Source organism: Homalodisca vitripennis, chromosome X (assembly GCF_021130785.1).
Source record: "Homalodisca vitripennis isolate AUS2020 chromosome X, UT_GWSS_2.1, whole genome shotgun sequence".
Classification (NCBI taxonomy): Eukaryota; Metazoa; Arthropoda; class Insecta; order Hemiptera; family Cicadellidae; genus Homalodisca; species Homalodisca vitripennis.
The window spans coordinates 36377746-36399255 of NC_060215.1; the positions used below are offsets into that span (position 1 = coordinate 36377746).

The 21510-nt window shown below is 33.0% G+C and overlaps 1 protein-coding gene across 1 annotated transcript in view; it reads left to right on the forward strand.

Annotated features, from left to right (window-relative positions):
* Positions 1–21510, forward strand: part of LOC124368907 (xylulose kinase-like) — a 94862-nt gene that overhangs the window by 3028 nt on the left and 70324 nt on the right. The window contains exons 2-6 of the mRNA XM_046826434.1: positions 6359–6441; positions 11923–12071; positions 12874–13079; positions 17671–17772; positions 17884–18015. Of these exons, the coding sequence (XP_046682390.1) occupies positions 6359–6441; positions 11923–12071; positions 12874–13079; positions 17671–17772; positions 17884–18015 (672 nt within the window). The remainder of the gene's footprint in view (positions 1–6358; positions 6442–11922; positions 12072–12873; positions 13080–17670; positions 17773–17883; positions 18016–21510) is intronic.

Here is a 21510-nt window from a genome sequence, read left to right on the forward strand (position 1 = left end):
TCAGTTTCTTTCCTTTCCTTGTTTCAGGTTCTGCCAAAAACCCCTTTTCCTTATACAATTTCTTGCTTGTCTCGCAGAATAAGTGGTCATTTTAAAGTATCTTTGATGTTTGTTCTTGACCAATTCAGTGATACGGGAAATGTCAATAGTTGTATTTACTTCTTTGTCGAAAGTTTGGTCAGTTCACTTTTTATGTTCACAACAAGCAAGTCTATTTCTGCTGCTTTTTGCTCAGAATTTTGTTATAATTTAGGTCCTTTTGATGGCACTTCAACATCTAAACTGTCTCAATTTTCATTTTAACATTTTTATGTAGTTTTTCTAGTTTATTTTGAGCATAACCAATTTTGGAGTTTTCATTCAATGCGTTTAATTTGAAAGGTGAACACCCTACATCCATCAAAGAAGCATTTAAAGAATCAATAGCATTTTCTTTTTGTAACTGAGTTTTCAGTTTCAGTTGACATCACAAAATCATCATCATCTTGCAATTCTTCTTCAAAGTTAATTGGAGTTGAGAATATAGTTTTATAGCAATTAGTATATAACTTTTCCCCAGGTTTTACTTTTAGACCTTTTGTGACACAGGCCTCACCCAGCTATAAATGTAGTACCCTTAAACTATTTTTAATGGGTTTCTTGTGATTTTTATGTGGGTCACAGCACACCTTTTGCAGGAATTCATACTTCGTCAATATTAAATTCTTATGATGAAAACAGATGTTTATTATCTCTTTACTATCTAATTAACTTTTTATCTTAATCAAGTTAAGCTCTTCTTCAGTCTGATCACACACATTTTTCCTACCCTTTTTTGTGACATAAGTGGTTTTGTGGCATTGTGTCAGTTTTAATTACCCTATACTACACTTACTGTCCATTTTAAATCAAACTTTATTTACGTAGGCAAATCAAATATAAACGGTAATTTTCAAAATTATATTTATTGAATAATATTATACAGAAACTATACCTTGAACATTTTTCAATGTAGTCTCCTGGATTGTCTACACACTTCTGCCACAGATTTGGAAGCTTGAATATTCCCTGTTCATAAAAAGATTAAGGTCGAGTTGTTTAAGACCAATTGCGCACGTGCTTTTCGACGTCTTCATTGTTTTCAAATCGTTTTCCTCCAAGTGATTATTTCAGGAGCGCAAACAAAAAATAGTTACAAGGGGACAGGTCTGGACTGTAAGGACGGTGTTCGAGAGTTTTCCAGCCCATTTCTTCCAATTTATCCCTTGTCAACAATGCGGTGTGAGGCCTTGCGTTGTCATGGAGAAGGATGACATCTCTAATGGGTACACCTCGTATTTTGTTCCGGTAACTGATTTTTGTTGACTGTAGCACCTGGCAGTAGTAAGCCGCATTCACTGTTCGTTGATCGTGAAGAAAATCAATGAGTAGAACTCCCCTTGAGTCAACAAAAATTGTTGCAAGAACTTTTCCGGCTGAGAGACGAGTTTTGGCTTTCACTGGGCAGCCTTCATCCTTCCTTCGCCACTCCTTACTTGCCATTTTCGATTCGGGAGTGTAATGGTGGACCCACGTCTCATCACATGTGACGATGCGCCTCAAAAATCTTCACCTTCTTCTTGAAATCGTTGCAGAAGTCTCCCAGCAATCTCCGACCTGACCTGTTTTTTGATTTCCGGTCAACAACCTCGGAACCCAGCGAGCACTAATTTTTCTGAAGCCAAGGTGGTCTGTGATTGCAGACTGAACACTCCCGTAGCTGATACCAATTTCCGACGAGATTTCTTGAACAGTTAACTGGCGATCACCTTCAATAAGCTGTCGAACCGCACTAATGTTGTCATCTGTAAGACTTGACCTTGGGCGTCGACCGTGACTTTAGTTTTCAACACGTTCTCTCTCGGCCATCCCTAAATTCTCTGGCCCACATATACACTTGATTTTGAGACAGAGTAGTGGCCCCAAACTGTGCCTGCAAACGATTAAAGATTTCCGAAGGCTTAACACCTTCATTTGTTAAAAATTTTATGACGATGCGTTGCGCAACAGATGGATGTACCTCTCGCTCGGTCATGACTGTACTGAAGGCAGAACACAACGCTAGTGTGAAGCAAGCAGTTCCCCCACTCCTATCAAGCAAAACGTCAATCGCCCACAGCCACATCACGTCCGAACGTGTTTGGTACAGTCAACAGCAAAATTACCGTTTATATTTGATTTGCCCTCGTAAAAGCAAGTTAAATTGTCCTTCTTCATAATTGGTTTATGAAAAAAATGTAAGTAATTCAGTAGAAACAATTTTACCAAACAAATTAACTGAACATGTAAATTTAAAACTAATGAAATTTTTGCATTTAAATTTGTATTACGTTAAATTCACATAAATAAACATAAATAAATTCACCCATACACTAAATAAAGCTAAACACCACTTAAAACAATGTTTACTCAAGGAGCACTAGCAATAGACTGACTCATAAACAACAATCAGAGTGCAGAGTAACTGCAGTCTGTCAAGACATGAAAATTTCCTGTAGCAACTTGCTGCCTGTTGAGTCAAACTATCTGCTTGTCTATTTTTAGACTTGAATATAACATGAATTTTAACTTTCAACTTACATACTATATTCAATCAAAACTTCTAAGTGAACATATTTACATTTATATTACAAAATGTATAATTGCTTCTTATCAAATATTATATATTGTGTTTTTTTTATTAAAATTAAAAAATATGATCAATTATTACACAATAGTTTCTTAATAAAAACCTATACTTCCCAAATAAATATTGAAATTTAGTAATAGTTAACCTTTCATTTAAAAGCTGTAGGTATTCATTGGGATTGAGAGAACCTCACATCACTTGTAAAAACACATTGCAACTTGTAATGCACTTAAGAAATAGAAGGAACAAAATGCACAGAATAATTATTTTACTAAATTAAAGCCCATACCATGCAGATAATTTAGGAAAAAAAGATTTCTTGATTATCTCATTCCCTTTTTGATATTGAATTTAACGTTAAATTCATTAAGTTCAGTGCCTCTTTGAGGAAAGACGACAAAAGTGTCATCCACGTATCTCAACCAGATCTTCGGTTTGAACTGAGTTGAAGCCAGGGCATTTTGCTCAAATATTTCCATAAAGATGTTGGAAAAAATGGGTGATACTCTTTTTTTTAATGGCAGTCCATTGCTGGAGGTTATACCTTTAAATACATGTATATATACTATTTGTCTTCTCATCTGATGAAGGGGATGGATTTCAATCCTCGAAGCGTACTGTTGTACATTTTGCAACATATAACGATGGCAAATGTGTAACATCCTACTATGCCAACAAAATATTTGTTTAGCAACCTTAATTTTGTAATAAAATATGTAGAAGTTTTTATATACAAAATCGTAACCTTGGATTTAATTAGACTTTGGATGGTCTGCTTTCCTTGCTTAGTCTGACTGTGTCATGCCATGTTTGTTTACATTCCCAATAACACAAGTAAGTCTATTGAGATTGAAGAAATTTGCACATACCCCAATGGACGTCTTGTGTATTTGCAAAGTTCAGATTTAATTTGATACTTACTTGGTACTTGGCGCTTCTTACAAATGGCTCTCGGGCACTGCAGTCGTCATTATGCCCATCATTGGGTCATATAAGTCTATACAATCCTAGTAGAGGAAGACATGAATATTATAGTAATCAAGTTGAAATGTATTGTGTGTTTCACAAGGATCTTTAAATAGTGTTTTAAATGTACAAAGTTTAATTAATACAGATAATTTGAATGAATAGGTGGTCCCGATTACAGACCCCCAAAACAGTCTTTTTGCATAAACTGTGGAGACTGGTGGATTGGTCCATAATCCTCAATGATTTAATCCTTTCCACTCTTATTTACAAAGGACATAGTTCCCAGCAAAGTGTAATTAATTTATTAACAAAGTTTATGTTTTTGTTAAATAGCTGTAGGAAACATATTGATGCCAGTGTTATTCTTCAAAGCTTTCATTATTACGTATTTAAAAAGCTATGGTTTCAATAAAATATATTTTGCTTTTTATTATATTATATAACTTTTTATAATAAATAACAAATATATTATTTTAGGTACAACAGTATTTTCAGTTTTGTTCTTGTATTCTATACTTACTGTGTTGCTAATATAATACCTAATCTTGTTCTATACTTACACAGATTTTTATTCTATTTTACAAAATTTTATGAACTAGAAATGTTTTTATTACAACGTATAAAGGTATTGACAAATTCACTTGTCATGAACAAACTCTCCCATTATTTATAGGGAGGATACATTAATAAAATATATATTCAATTATTAGGAAATCAGTAAACAGTGATAACCCTAATTATTTACATGGCCAAATAAAATTGACTGAAGTTGCAAATGATCAGAATCACATAGATGAAAGAAAATAAGGACGCAATAACAACATCAGCTGGGACTCTGTTTACAAAAATATTAACAGAGAGATTAAAATTAAATGCACAAAGGCACTCAAAGTGTAAACCAAGATCCATAGCACAGTAGTGAAATTTAAATGAGTTGAAATGTTTATCATAAAAATATGATTTGGCCACTAGCCAACATGTAATATAGATGATTAAAGTGTAGTGTTGGCTGATGGCCAACATGAAATGAAATGAAAAATTACTTTATTAGAGGCGAAGTTAGGACTATAAAGTCCTCTCTACCACTTAACCTCAAAAATGAGAGGAAATGAGTATGAGAGGGGAAGGGTTAAATTGTTTCAGATATGAGTTACTGTATTGTCCTGACTGTAACCAAACTTGCATCAGGTTTGATCTCACTAAACAAACATTTTGAAGCAGAATGGATCTAATAGTATTAAAGGTAAAAACTGAAATAGTTAACCACCCCTATGTAAATAAAAATTTTTCAATAGATTCTAGGGTAAATTAAAAGGACAGGTATTTCGTTTCTGGTAGAAAACTATGTATAAGTAGTGTTCCCAGTCAGTTTCCACCGTAAAAATACACAAACATTACGACCCAGATATGCAAATAGTGACATTTTCAATATTAAACTTTTAAATTATAGCTGTTTAAAAAAATATATATTTAATACTTTGGAGATCATGCGGATGTTCCCATGTCAGGAATATAATTCTTTTGCAATGCTTGATATTTCATGCCCTTTTTTTTTACTGATTTTGGAGTGTTAGTTTGATCATCTAACTTGTGTTTGCAATATAAGAAATAGATTTGTTTATGTTGGGCTGCATCAATATCATGCAGATGCTCCCAAATCAAGAACAAAGAGAACACAAAATTCTTTCTACCAATTCTTGATACCAATAATATCTTGAGTATGACCCAAAATGGATTATTAAAAGGGAAATCTATAACAACTATTTTTGATCTCATACACTGTACTGTTTCATCCCTTGATCAGAGCCTCGCTACTCTTGGTGTTTTCTGTGACCTCAGTAGGATGTTTGTGTCCAGCGTAATGTCTTACTGATAAAATGTAAGGTATATGGTGTGTTTGGTTCTGCTCTTGCCCTTTTCAGTTCATACCTTAAGGATAGCTTATTGAAGTTTTCAGTGGATACGATGTTGGTTTTTCAGACCCAAAATACAAGATGCGTTTCTTTTCTGGGACGTATCTTGTTAGTTGTCTATATTAAAGATCCTCCACTAAACATTTATAATAACAAGATTGCCATCTCAGTGGTTTTCTAAAAATAGGCTGGGAAAAGGAGTCATTTGTTTTTTAATTTTTGTTATGTTTTCATATGATTGAAATATATTTTTAAATATTTAAGATAAGCCTATTATGATTTGAGAAAGGAAAATCAAAGATGTTACATTACATAAAATAACTTGATCTAGGGAGTTTAGAAAAATATTATCATGGGAGTGGTTACTCTGGATTGGTTTATTCAAAAGTAGTTGTATTGTATTAATATCTTATACAATTTTATCCCCAATTACCTCTGAATAATCGTGGCACATGGACATAAAAGTTAAAAACTCCTCTAGAGTTTCCAAGATGTTTGGATCATCTGCACAAAAGTGATATACCAATACTATTATGACTACTATGACACATACTGATAAATAATAACAAATCATATCACAAATATATTAATATTTGTGTTAATTTTCAGTATCCAGGGACAAAATTTTACTTTCATGTACTCCAAGTAGTGCAAAAAAACTTTTATTTGTGCCTTGATTCATAGACCAAGTTACTTTACTATCCGAACTTTAAAATCTTTTAAATACATAAAATAGGATATTCCTTATGTAGGATATTTCTCTTTATTTATTCAAAGTTTTATGTCCTGTTAACATTATAGAAAAATTAATTTTGTGGTTTTGTTTCAGTTAAAAGGTGTGATTGTCAATGAACAGTTGGAAATACTACATGAAACCAATGTAGTGTTTGACAGTGCTTTGCCTGAGTTTAGGTAAGTTGTGATACAAAATTGTTCATAAGAAGAAGATAAAATATATATTTTGTTCTGGATGAAGTGACAATATTTTGTGATATAGAAATATAATGTTTTACTAGTGTGATATTTGTAGCTTTGTTTTTATGGGAACACACCCCTTTCAGTCATTGTGTTAACTTGTGAATATCCACAGGTGTAGTATTAGGATTATGGAATTTTGGTTTTGTATATTTATTAGAGTTATGCTGTTCTTAGCCAGTAAGTAATATGTAATATTTTTGGCAAATCAAGTCATCAGAAAAGTGTTTTTGTGTGGTATATAGCAATGGAAAAATGTCTATAATCCTGTTATCCTTTTTAATCAAGGCAAAAATAATCAAGTCAAGTAATCAAGTTGAAAATTCATCATCATTTAGATATGTCAATCATTCTTCACATTACAAATTACATTTAAAATGGGCACACTAACACATATGGCAAGAAATTAAACATCGTATTATTAATAGGCCAAAGTCTACTTGCAATGCCTCTGTATATGTTACTACCACCAGTATGTAACTTTCCTTGTTCTCTTCTGCAGTTGCACCACCTCTAACTCAGCAGCTATGGTGACTTATTTAATTTCTCTGCCATTATCAACCAAGCATATCAAACTACAACTAAATAACATGTACAAAGTGTCCGTGAATTATACTGTCAAACTTCGTGAGCTTATTACCCATATCAAAACAAATTAAAATATTTCTATAAATATGGGTATTATAATGCTTTTGTTCAGTCATATCCGATTGTATTTTATATTAAATTAATATTTCAATCTTTGAATCTTTGCACATGTTTTCAAAAAGTAAGTACTGTAGATTTATGGAAAACCTTACAAAATTACATATGATTTATTGATTTATAGTATAACAATACAGTGGAACCTTGATATATCGAAACTCAAGAGGAAGTATAAAACATTGATATATAGAGAATTTTTATATAATGATGTTTGATATATAAGGCTGTTTCAAGCTGACTTCGATTTATAAAGGTTTACAATTATTGTTCTGTTATTCATTATTTCAAGGTTAAATCAACAGATTTCAATAGAGGTCTTCAACAACTATAGTAACAATCAATCAATCAAATCATTTATTGTCAAGATGTATATATGCAATAAATAGAGTTGGACCTAAAATGGAATCTTGTGGAACTCCATAATTAACAGAGCGAGTTTCAGAAATAGAACCATTTAAATAAACATATTGACTCCTTTTGGAAAGGTATGACTTGAAGAAATTTACATCAAGTTGACTGAAACAATAGTAGCTCAACTTACTTATTAGGATCCTATGATCGACCAAGTCAAAGGCCTTGGACAGGTCATATGACCTAAATTCACAGCATTTTTCAGTTCCAAACCCTCAAAACAGTCATTTACAAAAGACTGAACTGCATCAGTAGTACTCCGTTTGGCCTGAAACCCAAACTGACAGTTACTAATTAACTCATTCGATTCCAGATAATAATAATGTAGGCTTGATTATGAATAATTTATCGGGAAATGTGTAATAAGAAATAGTCGAGAAAGTATCTGCTGATATACCAGACTCCTATGCCATGTCACTTTTTCGTATTCCCCTCGTCCACAGTCTGTATAAGTTTTTCTCTTGATAGTATAAAGTTTAGAGTTTTGTCATCGCACTTTTACACAAAATACTGTCACAGCTGAAAATCTAGCACACACAGTTAATGCACTCAAATCATGGTAACATCCAAATCAAACTGAAGGTGGAGTGATGATTCACCACTAGTTACAACAGAAAACATAGGAGTGTCAGTAGTGGGGGTTTCAAGTCTCAACATAAAATATACGGTACTGTACTTTGGTGCACTAGTAAACTGAAACTAGTAGTTAGGTTAACAGTAGGCAAAATAAATTGTGAAAATTCAATATATTGAGGGTCGATATATCAAGATTCCACTGTATTAATTAGTTATGAGTGTTAGTTGTTATATAGTGCCTTGAAACAGCATAACAAATTGTGTCAATATTTTAACTGTTTCAGTTTATGTTTAACATATTTGAATTAATTTAGGTTTACATTTATTGTCAAAGAATGAATTCTAATTGAAATAAAGTAAGTTCAAGTTACAGAGTTTAACATGAGTAAACAACACTTTTAATGAACTTATCAGTTAAGTCAAGGCTACAACACTATCTTATCTGCTCGGTTGTGTATTTGACATTTGTATGATAGATGACTGTAAAATCCATCCGTTTGACAAATATTGATCCGAGAAAGTGTTGAAGAGTTTTAAAGCTTGCAATTCTACATTTGTGAAGTAGACCAATACATATGCTACAGAAAATATTATCAACAAGGATTAAAAGCAACAACATCTGAAGAGTTTCCATGAAATCGAATACTACAAATATTACTGGTTAAATCTGGATTTCTTTTCATTTCAACAGTTCTATCTTCTATTAACACTAAATCATAACAAAGTATGGTCCCATATGTTGTAGTGGATAGGAAAAGTCAACATTAGAATTGGGAGAACAATTATAGTACATATTATATGTTTCATTATTTTTCATGATATTCAATTGATTAATTTTTAGAACATTTATAATTTTATTTTACGTCGGATTTATATAAAGTTAACCAAATAAGGATAACCAAAACCCGTTTTTAATGTATTGATATTTATTGGTGTATTGTCTCTAATTCTCTTCAAAAATTTAGTTTTTGGCTTGTTTAATTTATTTGTAACCCAAAAGTCTTTAATTCATGTCTGCATTCTAATTCAGTGTAAAAACCCAGTCATGCCATTCCAGTAACTCATCTTACGGTTTCATATGCAAACTTTTTCTCAACACACGCCAAACTGTCGTATTTGGGACTTGCAGCTCTCGAGATGCATGCTGGGTCAATTCCATAGGGCTGTTGACAAAACTTTGTCTCACTTGCTCAACGACTTCGTCAGGTGCTTTTATGAACTGATGATTTTTATGTTTTACTGAGCACCCTGTATCTACAAAACATTTATGTCACTCATAAATTGTAGGCCTACTAGGAGGATCTTTAGTGTACTTGGTACGAAAATTACGCTGAACTGTTGTCGCAGACTTTAATTCTTTAAACCAAAACACAGAGCTAGCATGCTCCGGTCCAGTGAAGGCAGCCATCTTTAACGTAACTGCCACTAGTGCTTGTTGTGGCGTGATTCTGCACTAGCAAACTATGCAAATCAAAACTTGATGTGTTTTCCTTTAAAACGCACTAAAACCAGCACTGTACCTTTTTTGATTAAGTAATAAGAGCTCTTTTTAAAACACTCTGTATATTGAGATTCAGTTTAAATCTATTGGAAATATTGTCAATCTGATTAGAATCAATATAAATTCTGTTGAGATGGTTGTCTGTTTGGAATCAATACAAAATCTATTGAGAGTTAGTTTAAGTTAGTTGGAAATCAATTAAAAGTTGTTTGAGAATGTTGTGAAATATGATTAGAATAAAATCTTTTGAGACTTATTACGCTTTGAAGTAGTTACCTCCTGATGCCATATACACTTTGTTCAGTGCCATTTCCACTACTTAAATTAGGTTTTAAAGTCGCTTTTTGGAACCTTGAAAAGGTGCTGCATCGCGTTTTGTTGTATCTCTGTTAAATTTTAAATCAGTGTCTTTTCATCTAACATTTGATCTACAGGACAACAAAAGTCATCATGTTCAGAATACCGGATGAAATCTTGAGCAGCCAACACATGAACAGGAAGTTGGGAGTAGGGGCTGCCTTCTGTTGAGATTCATGAGGAAAAGTTTAGGGCACTAATCTCAAGTCTTCCCCTAGGAAGAAAGAGAAGCCAGCTTTGAACTAGCCTCTCCAGTCAAAGTAGGCAGGGGGTGGCACACCCTTATACCTAGGATGGCAAGAACCTTTGACTCTTAGGGATCGAACCCCACCAACTCCAACAGTCATCTCCTGCAATAGACTAGACCTATCGAATTACTCTTGCGCCCCAGAATCCCGACATTTGTGGTTAGTGATTTGCCTCTCCTGGACATGAGGTTGTCTAGATTTAAGTGACACATCAGTTTTTGCTGTACCCAGTGTGGGTTCAACTTGGAGGAATAAACCAGTCAGAAGTGAACCTTCCTGGGGAAATTCTACTCAACTGTCTTCCGTCAATTATTCCTGCACTTTTTCAATGTTTTCATCACTTCACTTATTGTGGACCTTCCACAACACTCGTCACTTTGAAGACCTTCTTTCATAAAAGAGCACTCCTTAAAGGTTTAAACCACTCATTAACTTGCATGTAACTCACACAGTCATCACTAAGAGTGCACATAATAACTCTTAGTAAGTCTCTTTATAAGTATGCACATGCATTTGACAACGCTGGATACAAAAATTGTGATTTTTTTCCACATATCAAAGTGTGATGATGACATACACATGGAAACAAACTGATAGTGTCAATAGGATAATCAATGCAGATTCACCAAATCTTGTTACTAAGTCAGGTAGAGTAAATTGTTTAAGTTACATTACTCTGCAATATATATTCTATCCTGCAATAGAATATCCTGCAATATATATAGCTTTATAGTATTCTACTCAAAACAGGACAAATTGAGGTAGGATTGTAGTTAGTTGTCCTTGAAGCTGTAATAATTCTATCCATCCAAAAAGAAAAGGAAAAATTGATTTGTAGGTTTATACGTTTTTAAATAGGAGCTAAAGAGTGCCTGAAGTATATAATATCCTACCGTCAGTTAGGTTGGTTTATTGTTTGTATTACACATAAGACCAGAACATGTATTTATTATTTTCACACCAGTTGTTGAGAAATTATAATCTTATCCAAGGCTTTATAAACACAATACTTCTTGGCCATGCTAATGTCTTTCTTTGTCATTCTTCAATAATTTATGCAACATGCCCTAAAGTCTTCATATTCAGTTGTAATAAAGTTGAATGGTAAAATGCCAAGTTTTATTGCTACTTTAAAATTGTCTTAAAATCCACAATATTTTTATAAAACATAAGTGTTTATTTTGAAAGGAAAATGTTTCTTTAATAATTGAAACAATCATTAAATTTACGATATAATGTAGTTGATAACATGATTTTGTGTGGTCCAAAATGTAACGTGTCACAAAGTTGCAGGCTCAGGGGTTCAGTAGGATTTAGTATTGTAATGTTAAAATAACTAATAAAACATTTTAGGAATTCTGAAAATTGGGGGCTGAGAAGCCAGTTGAGATTTTTGTTGAAAAAAGTGATCCCATTGTAAAACATAGAGAACCTTATCTCCATTGATGGATAACATAGAGGATAGCTTTGTTGAGGGAGAAGGATGAGTTTAGAAGCCAAGCCTAAAAGTACTTTAGGTACTTAAAATTAAACATACCCACTTGGAGTACATAAGCTTCAATAATAAAGTCACATGATACATGTTGGAAAGAGATGAAAGGGTTTAATTAATGGTTACAGAACCCACAACGGTGTAGTGAGACAAGACAAGCAGACGGTAACGGCGCCGGTATTGATGTGGACAAAGGCCTTGGACTTGTTGATGGACAAACTGAGAGTGAGTGGAGCGGACTTTTCACAAGTGGCTGCTCTCTCCGGGACCCGCCCAAGTATGTATGAAAGTTTATTGTTTAAGAATCAGAACTAAGGAAATGATTATTAATTGTAGTGCTTGACAGTCTGTGCTATCAATTAAAAAGAAAGTGCACAACATTTTTTGAACATGCTACATTATAGTATTATATACCTACATGTGACGACTGGCCAGGTTAGTCCACAGTTCAGTGCAGCGTGAGTTAGCAAGAGAGTAGTGGGTGAAAGCCAAATGGTGGTTGTATTGGCACTCACAGTTTACTTACTAGTTGGAGCTAACTCTCTTGTTAACACTCTGTTTCATAAAAATGTGTATTTTATCTTATATGTTTGTTGTTAACATTAATAAAGATTTGTATTTTGAAACAATGTTCCAAACATAATAATTAATGGAATAAGCCTAACAAAAAATAATTATTGTGTACATTATTATTATTGTTCTGTGTTTATTAACCTTCTGAGGATCAAACTTTTAAGTTATTTTGGACAGTACATACTTGTTGTTCCATGTAAAAGGTTGTAAATAACAGATTGTTGATAAAATTACTCTCTTGTAGGTATTTAAGAAACCATTCATAACTTAATAGTATTTGTCATAATTTTTTAACCGAAATCTTTAAAAATAAACATAGTTTAAAATAAATTGTTAGTAAACTTAAAATAGAGTTCTATTTTAAACATTTACTATTACAAAAATTGAAAAAAGTAAATTAAAGACTTCTGCAATCAAAATTGGAGTTGGAAGTTCATGACTTGTTGTTTCAATACTAAAAAGACTAACAAAATTTATAATTTTTCTATTACATGCATATTTATAAGCTAGTTGCAATAATGTTGTTTTTCAGCAACATGGCACAGTTTACTGGCAATCAGGTGCTGAGGAGACACTGAAGACCCTGGACCCAGACAGTTTTCTACACACTCAACTGGCATCTGCCTTCTCTGTGTCCAGCAGCCCTGTGTGGATGGACTCCAGCACTACCCAGCAGTGCAGGCAACTGGAGGCGGCTGTGGGGGGTCCCCAGGTCAGTCATAACATTCTCGTGTCAAATAAGTCAATTAAACTCTTGTATATAGTGTTAAAATATTAACCCATTGAGGTAGACACACGTTAGTTACATGGTCGGCATTTGACATTACACTGTTCATGTAGTTCACCGTATTTCTGCTAGATATCGTTGGTTTGTCTCCTACCAAGTGTTTGGATGGCAAAAACAAATAAATAATTTTGTTTTTATATTGTGGGTGGCTAGCCTGATTTTTTACATATTTTGTGTCCGTTTTACTGTTGATCAACTGACAGCTCATCTTGCACACCGTCTTCTCTGGCTGTTTGTTTACATTATGTGTGATGATGGAGCGTTAAAAATTGCATGGTTCTGAAATTGATAAAGTGTTGTACAGTGATTGTGAATATAATTCAAGTGACTTTGATAGTGATGAAAGCTTTGAAGATTGCATTTCACTAATTTAGTTGTAGATGCCTCAGATCCTGAGGATGGATGTTATCTAATGTTTCTAATATCTAATATAAAAATGATTTTTCTGCATCCAGGGTTGTGAATTATGAATCTTTAGAATAACATATTATGATAGATACTGACTTTTGTGAGGAACAGTTGAAATAATAGTGGTGAGTATATAATTCTGTTTGCTTGTTGTAAGTTCAAATTTTTATACATTGTTAATTATTTTTTCCTGTGTAAAATAATTTATGGACTATTAAAAAAATGCTAAATACACAGTTTGAAATCTTTCACTTAACAAAGTATGTTGTTTTATTATTTTCATATCTTTTTTGCAAAAATATTTTTTTTATGTAACTAAAAATTTTTAAATAAAGCGTTTTGTTTGATAAAATTTTATATAGCAATGTAGAGGAACAATTATTTTAAACACTGTTTCAAATTTCATAGCTCTATCATAAACAAAAATAAAAAGTTATTACGTTATAACTAAATGCTTACAGTTTTACCTAAAATAATTGCTGCTACCAGGCCTGCAGAGGCTCATATAACTACTACCTCAATGGGTTAATGCTTGAGTCCTTTGTTGCTAAATATAGTGATGGTTTAATGTTTGCTTTAAAGATTGCCGGTTTTTTTTCTCTTTTTGGTAATTACTAAGTTAATTTTATTCAGTCCCAAAACATCAGAGGAACTGCTTCTGGTCTTATTTAAGTCTGATTTGTTATTAATTTTTAATATGATTTTTAGATAGTATTTTGTCTTAGTCAAGCTGGGGTTAAATGTAAACTGGAGCAAAAATATGGGCTGGTCCAGGCACCTGAACAAATTATTTGAAAATGCAGGTATATAGATTAATCCCAGGTACTTAAAAGTGATTTCACATTCATAAAATAAACCAGCCCACTTTAAATTAGTGGTTCAAACATTATATTTTCAACAACTTGCAATTTTTCCAGTTGCCTAGTATGGCGGCTAAACAAACTTAACAAAATTATTTTAAGTACTTAAGACTACTGAAAAATTTGAGTATTGTCAATATCTGACGTCTAACAATATTTGAGTACTGACAATATTCGACCATTGACAGTATTTAATTGCATTTGTCCCAGCTTTGCAACTTTACCATAGTTTGAATTTTTATGTAATCCAAAAGTTTCTAAGCACTAGAATCAAGAAGATTTTATTGTCTTTAAACACAAACTGTGTAATTGACAAAGTCATAATTTTATAATTACTCTGTTCATACTTACTATTAATTACAGTTATATATTGTTTAACATACAATATAATCACAAATTAACAATAAAGTATTACAAAATAACAATGGCCTAATTAAAATATATTATAAACTTTGTTCTACAGATACACATTTAGACAAGACAACAAAGTGATTTTTGATTAAAATACTAATGCTAAAATAAAATTTAAAAATAACAACAAAGACATATAACAGCTATTAAAACAAGACAAACACATAATTAAAAATTCAGACGTCAAAAACTTAATGTACTAATATCACAGGCTAAAAATTTGTCAATGGAGTAAAAAATATTATCCTTCAATCTATTATCTATTATCTATTACTTTTTTGAACTGTTTCAAGGGCACATCCAATGCATATTTAGGCAGTTTATTAAATAATTTAATTTTCATACATATATGACTACTTCTGGTTTTTTCTAATCTAACTAATGCTAAGTCAAGAAGATGGTTTTTCCTAGTAAAATAATCATGAGTCTTCTTGTAGGAAGGGTATTTAAAGATTCCTTAACATCAACCAAGCAGCAATAAATATACATATTTGGAAGAGTCATTATTTTTAATTCTTTGAAATTGATAAACATGACTCTCTATCAGAAACATTCTTGAATGCTCTTAATGCTTTTTTTTGCCATGTGAAAGCATTTTGAGCACTACAACAGTTGCCCCATAGAGTTATTCCATATATTATGTGGGAATGGAAAAATGCATAATAACCAATTAACAACTTATCTGCAGTAATACAGTTTCTTAGTTTCCTTAGAAGAAACACAACTCTGGACAATTTTTTACATAGTTGCTCCACATGGCTATCCCAACTCAACCTACTGTCAAGATGTATACATAATAACTTAACTGGTTTGATATCTTTGTAAATTGTATGGTTTGATGAAAATATTATGTTTTCTGTTTTTTTTTGTCATTTACTACAAAGAAATTTTTAGCAAACCATTCTAAAGCCCTTTCAAAGGTTTGGCTCTCTTCTCTTATTAATACATCCAGATGGTGATTACTGTTGAGAAGTGTAGTATCATCTGCATACAGTATTGTTGTGCAAGGAACGTTAGTAGCCAAATCATTGACATAAATTATAAAAAAAATAGGGGGCCAAGGACAGATCCTTGTGAAACACCAACAATTATTAAGAGATGAATTAAGGTAACTAGTCATTTAAGACACCTAATTATTTTAAGGCTTTCTCAATGCCCAATTTAATATTGTATCCTTGGCTAAAAAAAATCACTTATGGTACACAATTTTAATTTGAATTATAATTTGCGGATTATTTATGATGAACAATGTTGAGCATAGTAGCATGAGCTTATAGAATGAGATCTGTTTGTGATTTGTACTTCTTATTTAGGTTGTACAATCGATTTCGGGTTTGTAAATATTTTCTTTTGTTAAATTCATAACTCTTTAAAATAACTTTCCTGAATACAGAAAAAGTAAAAAAATAATTGTTTTGACCGCTTTACATAAATTACTACAAACATTTAAAGTTGGAAATTTAGGCAATTTAAGAATAAGAATATATTTATTCATAAAATCGGTACAATTTTATTTTGTATTCAGGTTCAAATTAAAGTGGTTGAAGATGAATTGTGAAAATTGTATGGTATGCACATGAGTGCATTAATTAATTATTCATGTAATTCTTTAAAGAAATAAAAAATGTCAATCCCTTATCAATAATTCATGTAGGCTACATGCTGACAAAAATTCACATTTTTATTTTTAGCCACTTTTATTTGGGCCTGATTATAAAATATGTAAATTTCCTTTTTTAAATGTATGTAATTTCATGTGGAGTGGTCAAAAATAATGTAGCCTACTTTATCGGTATTCAGGAATGTTATTTTGTAGAGCTATTTATATTTATATTTTTAATATAAAAAAATATAAATATTTTTCAAACCCAAAATTGATTGCATCACCAATTGATTTAACATTCCACATAAGTTGTATCAATCATGTGTTAATTTTTTCACTTGTTTGTAAGAGTAATCTTTACACATTTTACAAAATGAAATAAAATGAAAAAGGTCTTTATTAGAGGTGAAGTTAGGACTATAAAGTCCTTTCTACCACTTAACGTCATAAAAAATTAAACTTACATACATATATACATTTATAACTAAAAATAAATCTATTTATTTACATTATATATTAAATAAATCTTAGCTTGAAAAACAAACATCTATAATTAATGTAACTTTATACATATTTACAATACTATAGCAAGATACACACGTATTCATTCAACTTGCATTCAATTGCCCTAAGTACCACATTCCAAAGCCGCCAACTGCTATACCCCCTGAGCCCCCAGCATCAAGGCCCTGACCTCCACCCCAAAGCGAGTGCGCTTATCGATAGCTCTGATGTTTACAGGTAAGGCATTCCACAATCGACAGGCAGAAACTGTAAACGACTTACTAAAGGTAGTTTTTCAATGAATTGGGATAGATAATAAGGATGTACCCCTCCTTGTACTTCGTTCACTTATTTCAGACATAAATTGAAAGTTGTTTGAAAGATAACTGGGACAATTTGTATTTAAAAGAGCATGCAACAGAATGAGTGAGTGATAGTCTCGAAGATCTTGTAATTTTAAGATAGATAATTGTTTGAAGTAGGGCGTTATGTGATCGTCATGTCTGAGATTGAAAATGAACCTAATGCAAAAGTTCTGTGCACGCTGGAGTTTATTTGAAAGCTCCACAGTCATGTCATTAATGACTATGTCACAGTAGATGAAGTAAGGCAGTACAAGAGTCTTTGTAATGTGTACTGCTCTTTACAAAGTGTAAGTTGTACACTCAAAATTAGTTTATTCTAAAAGCCAGTGTACTCAACATTGAAATAATTTTTTTTATTTTTGCAGAAATTAGCTGAAATCACAGGATCACGTGCTTATGAGAGATTTTCAGGAGCTCAAATAATGAAGATTATCCAAACAAAGCCTTCTACATATGCAAATACTGAGGTATTGTTGTTTATTTTTGTACCTTTGTGACTGGAAATAATTTAGTAAAAATTAAAAAAGAAAAGCATTTTATATTTTACTTTTTATTAAAACTAATTAATATTTTTTCAGAGAATTTCATTAGTAAGCAGTTTTGCTTGCTCGCTGTTTTTGGGCAAATATGCTCCAATAGATTGGTCGGACGGGTCAGGCATGAATCTTCTTGATATCCACAGCAAGCAGTGGTGTCCTGCATGTCTTAAGGTAATCTATAGTAAGCGTAAACTCAAGGATTTTTCATTATTTAGAAACCTATTAAATCTAGAAGTTTTAATGACGTGGTACTATTCCAAAAGCCATACATAACTATGTGATAACTCGTTCTTATAATTATTTAAATTATAACATTTGTAATTAGAATAGTAAGTTACAATATTTATCGTGCGTTATAACCATGAGTATTGTTTATTTTTGTTGGAATCAGTTTTTTATGATATCCATTTTTCCAATTTAAAATATAGTTTTTATTTAGGGTTTTTGGAATATGAATATACAATGAACACAAAACTAACACAGTTACTATTTATTATATTATATTTGCATTTATTATATACTTTTAACTGTGACAACCACCTAGCTGGCAATAATACACACCTATTTGTTATCTATGCAAGGCTGGAACAGTAGTGACGTCACTGCCACCTCAGTCAAGACTGCAGCTCATACGGACAAACATATGCAAGTCTAGCCACCTCACAGTCAAGACTGCAGCTCATACAGACAAACATATGCAAGTCTAGCCACCTCACAGTCAAGACTGCAGCTCATATGGACAAACAGATGTAAGTCTAGCCACCTCACAGTCAAGACTGCAGCTCATACGGACAAACAGATGCAAGTCTAGCCACCTCACAGTCAAGACTGCAGCTCATATGGACAAACAGATGTAAGTCTAGCCACCTCACAGTCAAGACTGCAGCTCATACGGACAAACAGATGCAGGTCTAGCCACCTCACAGTCAAGACTGCAGCTCATACGGACAAACAGATGCAGGTCTAGCCACCTCACAGTCAAGACTGCAGCTCATATGGACAAACAGATGTAAGTCTAGCCACCTCACAGTCAAGACTGCAGCTCATACGGACAAACAGATGCAGGTCTAGCCACCTCACAGTCAAGACTGCAGCTCATATGGACAAACAGATGCAAGTCTAGCCACCTCACAGTCAAGACTGCAGCTCATATGGACAAACAGATGCAGGTCTAGCCACCTCACAGTCAAGACTGCAGCTCATATGGACAAACAGATGTAAGTCTAGCCACCTCACAGTCAAGACTGCAGCTCATATGGACAAACAGATGTAAGTCTAGCCACCTCACAGTCAAGACTGCAGCTCATACGGACAAACAGATGCAGGTCTAGCCACCTCACAGTCAAGACTGCAGCTCATATGGACAAACAGATGCAAGTCTAGCCTGACACCTGCTGACACCCGACCTCCTGCTCTACTGATATCACATCATTACACTGTGTAAAAATACCAGCCTGCTACAGTCTACCATCAATCTTTAAATATAGCTTATTAATTATTAACCATTGAATGCAACCTAACTAGACACTATGTCCAAATACCCTTGTGGTGTATGCACAATTGGAGTAAAATATCAAGGTATACTCTGCACTGGTACATGTGAGCAGTGGTTTCATTTTAAATGCCTCAACTGAGCTGACAAGAAATTCAATAAGTTGTCCAAAGATGAAATTGCAATTTGGAAATGCAAAAATTGCACGCTAAATGAACACCCTTCAGAGATTGAAGAACTTCAAACTAAAGTCCACAATTTGTCTACAGAAAACAGCCTAGACCAAGAAACATCTCAGACTCTTGCTGCTGAAGTTGGAGCCGCTCTTCTGGCTGAAAATAAGGCACTAAAGCAAAAGCTCCATGAAACTAGAGCTGAGAAATCTCTCTACCAACTAGAGCTGGAAGATAATATAGGAAACCTTGAAAGTGATATTAACAATTTGACAGAAGAAAACAAGAATTTAAAAAGAGAACTATCTTTCTTGTCAGATAAATTAAAAACTGAACAATGCCTTAAAAACGACCTCATCTCTCAGTCTGAAGACGAAAAAATGACTCTGTCACAAGAAATAAACTATTTACTCTTTCAAAACTCTGAGCTCAATAAAATATCTACTCACTTAAAATCCCAAACTCATGAGCAGTTATTACAACTGGAGGCCTTAACCCTGGAACGGTAAGCTTCTCTGAAGTAGCATTGTCGGTAAGCATTCGTAAATTTTACGATATAATATATATATATTTTTTTCTTGTAAAGGCCTTGTAAAAAAACAACAAAATCAAGTAATCATATAGTTTATTATTTGATGATCACAATAAAACTACATATTATTACTTTGTTTACATTTTTGGGTGTTTAATTATTGAAACCCTGAAACTGTAAAATTTATGACACTAAAAACCAAAAATATATTTTTTTAAGTCCACTACAGTTTTTTATAGTTGATAGCTCCTTAAACTTAAAGCTCAAACTACACAACGCTTACAAAAACAATAAACATACTATTATCAATTTAGTTGCAAAGTTCATATCCTCACAACTTCAGTCTTGTTCACAGCATTTGCTGCAAATTCCACCTCTGTGTTCGTTACAGTACGCCTGACCACATCAAAGACAATGGTTCGTTGTCATCCTTCGCTTCTTAGAAGGACAAATTTTACAAGTTGTCCTTGTGTTATTGAGAGGAGGGGGCTCTGGAACAGGTCTTTCCATTAGGCCGTGTAGCACTTCAGAGATAGTACATTTTAGGTATTTCTGAATTGTAGGCAGCTGGAGTCTTCTTTCTAACAAAGGATTTACAAAGTCTTTGTAAACCGCACTTAAAAACTCTTTTCTAGAGATTTGCTTCAAGTTTTTACCTCTAAGATACAAGTTGTGAGTAATCCAAGAATTTATGCCGGCCATGTTGAGCATTCCAAAAAATATACACATTGGCCATCGCTTGGTTTTCCTAGAGCAGCTGACAAAACTGCACCTGATCAAAGGCGTCAACTCCCCCTTTTGTCTGATTATAATGTTCTACAATAATCGGTTTTCCAGATGCTGAGGTTATACCTGTGTCGTGCATACTTGAAATAAGACAAACCGTTTTATTTGTCTTTACTTTTTGCGATACTAGAGTAATAGTGCCATCATAAAGATACCGTACATCTCCAATCTCCCTGGTTTTAGTAGTGATCATACAGTTAGGTAATTCTCGTTTATTTTTTCTGATAGTACCAATGACCGTAAGATTTATTGGGTTCCTACTTAGTTCATTAGTCAGGGGAATGCTTGAAAACCAATTATCCATAGTCAAGTTACAATTAGTGCCATGGAACGGTGCTGAGAGTCTCTTCACATGATAATGACTAACAGGCTGATCTCTTGGGTGGACCTTTACCTAAATATGGTTCAGCATTCAACATATACTTAATTCCGACATCACGATCATAACAATTTTGATGCCGTACTTGCTTGGTTTATTCGGCATGTACATTTTAAATGGGCAATTACCCCGAAAAGCTAATAGCTGCTCATCTATAGTAAGATAAAGCCCGGGCTCGTAATTTTCTATGCATTTTTTTATAAATGTATCCCAAAACACTCTGATTGGAGCAAACTTGTCAGTTGCTTTTCTTTCATCTCAAGTTTGTTAGTCGTCAAATCTTAAACAGTCAAGAAGAAAACCA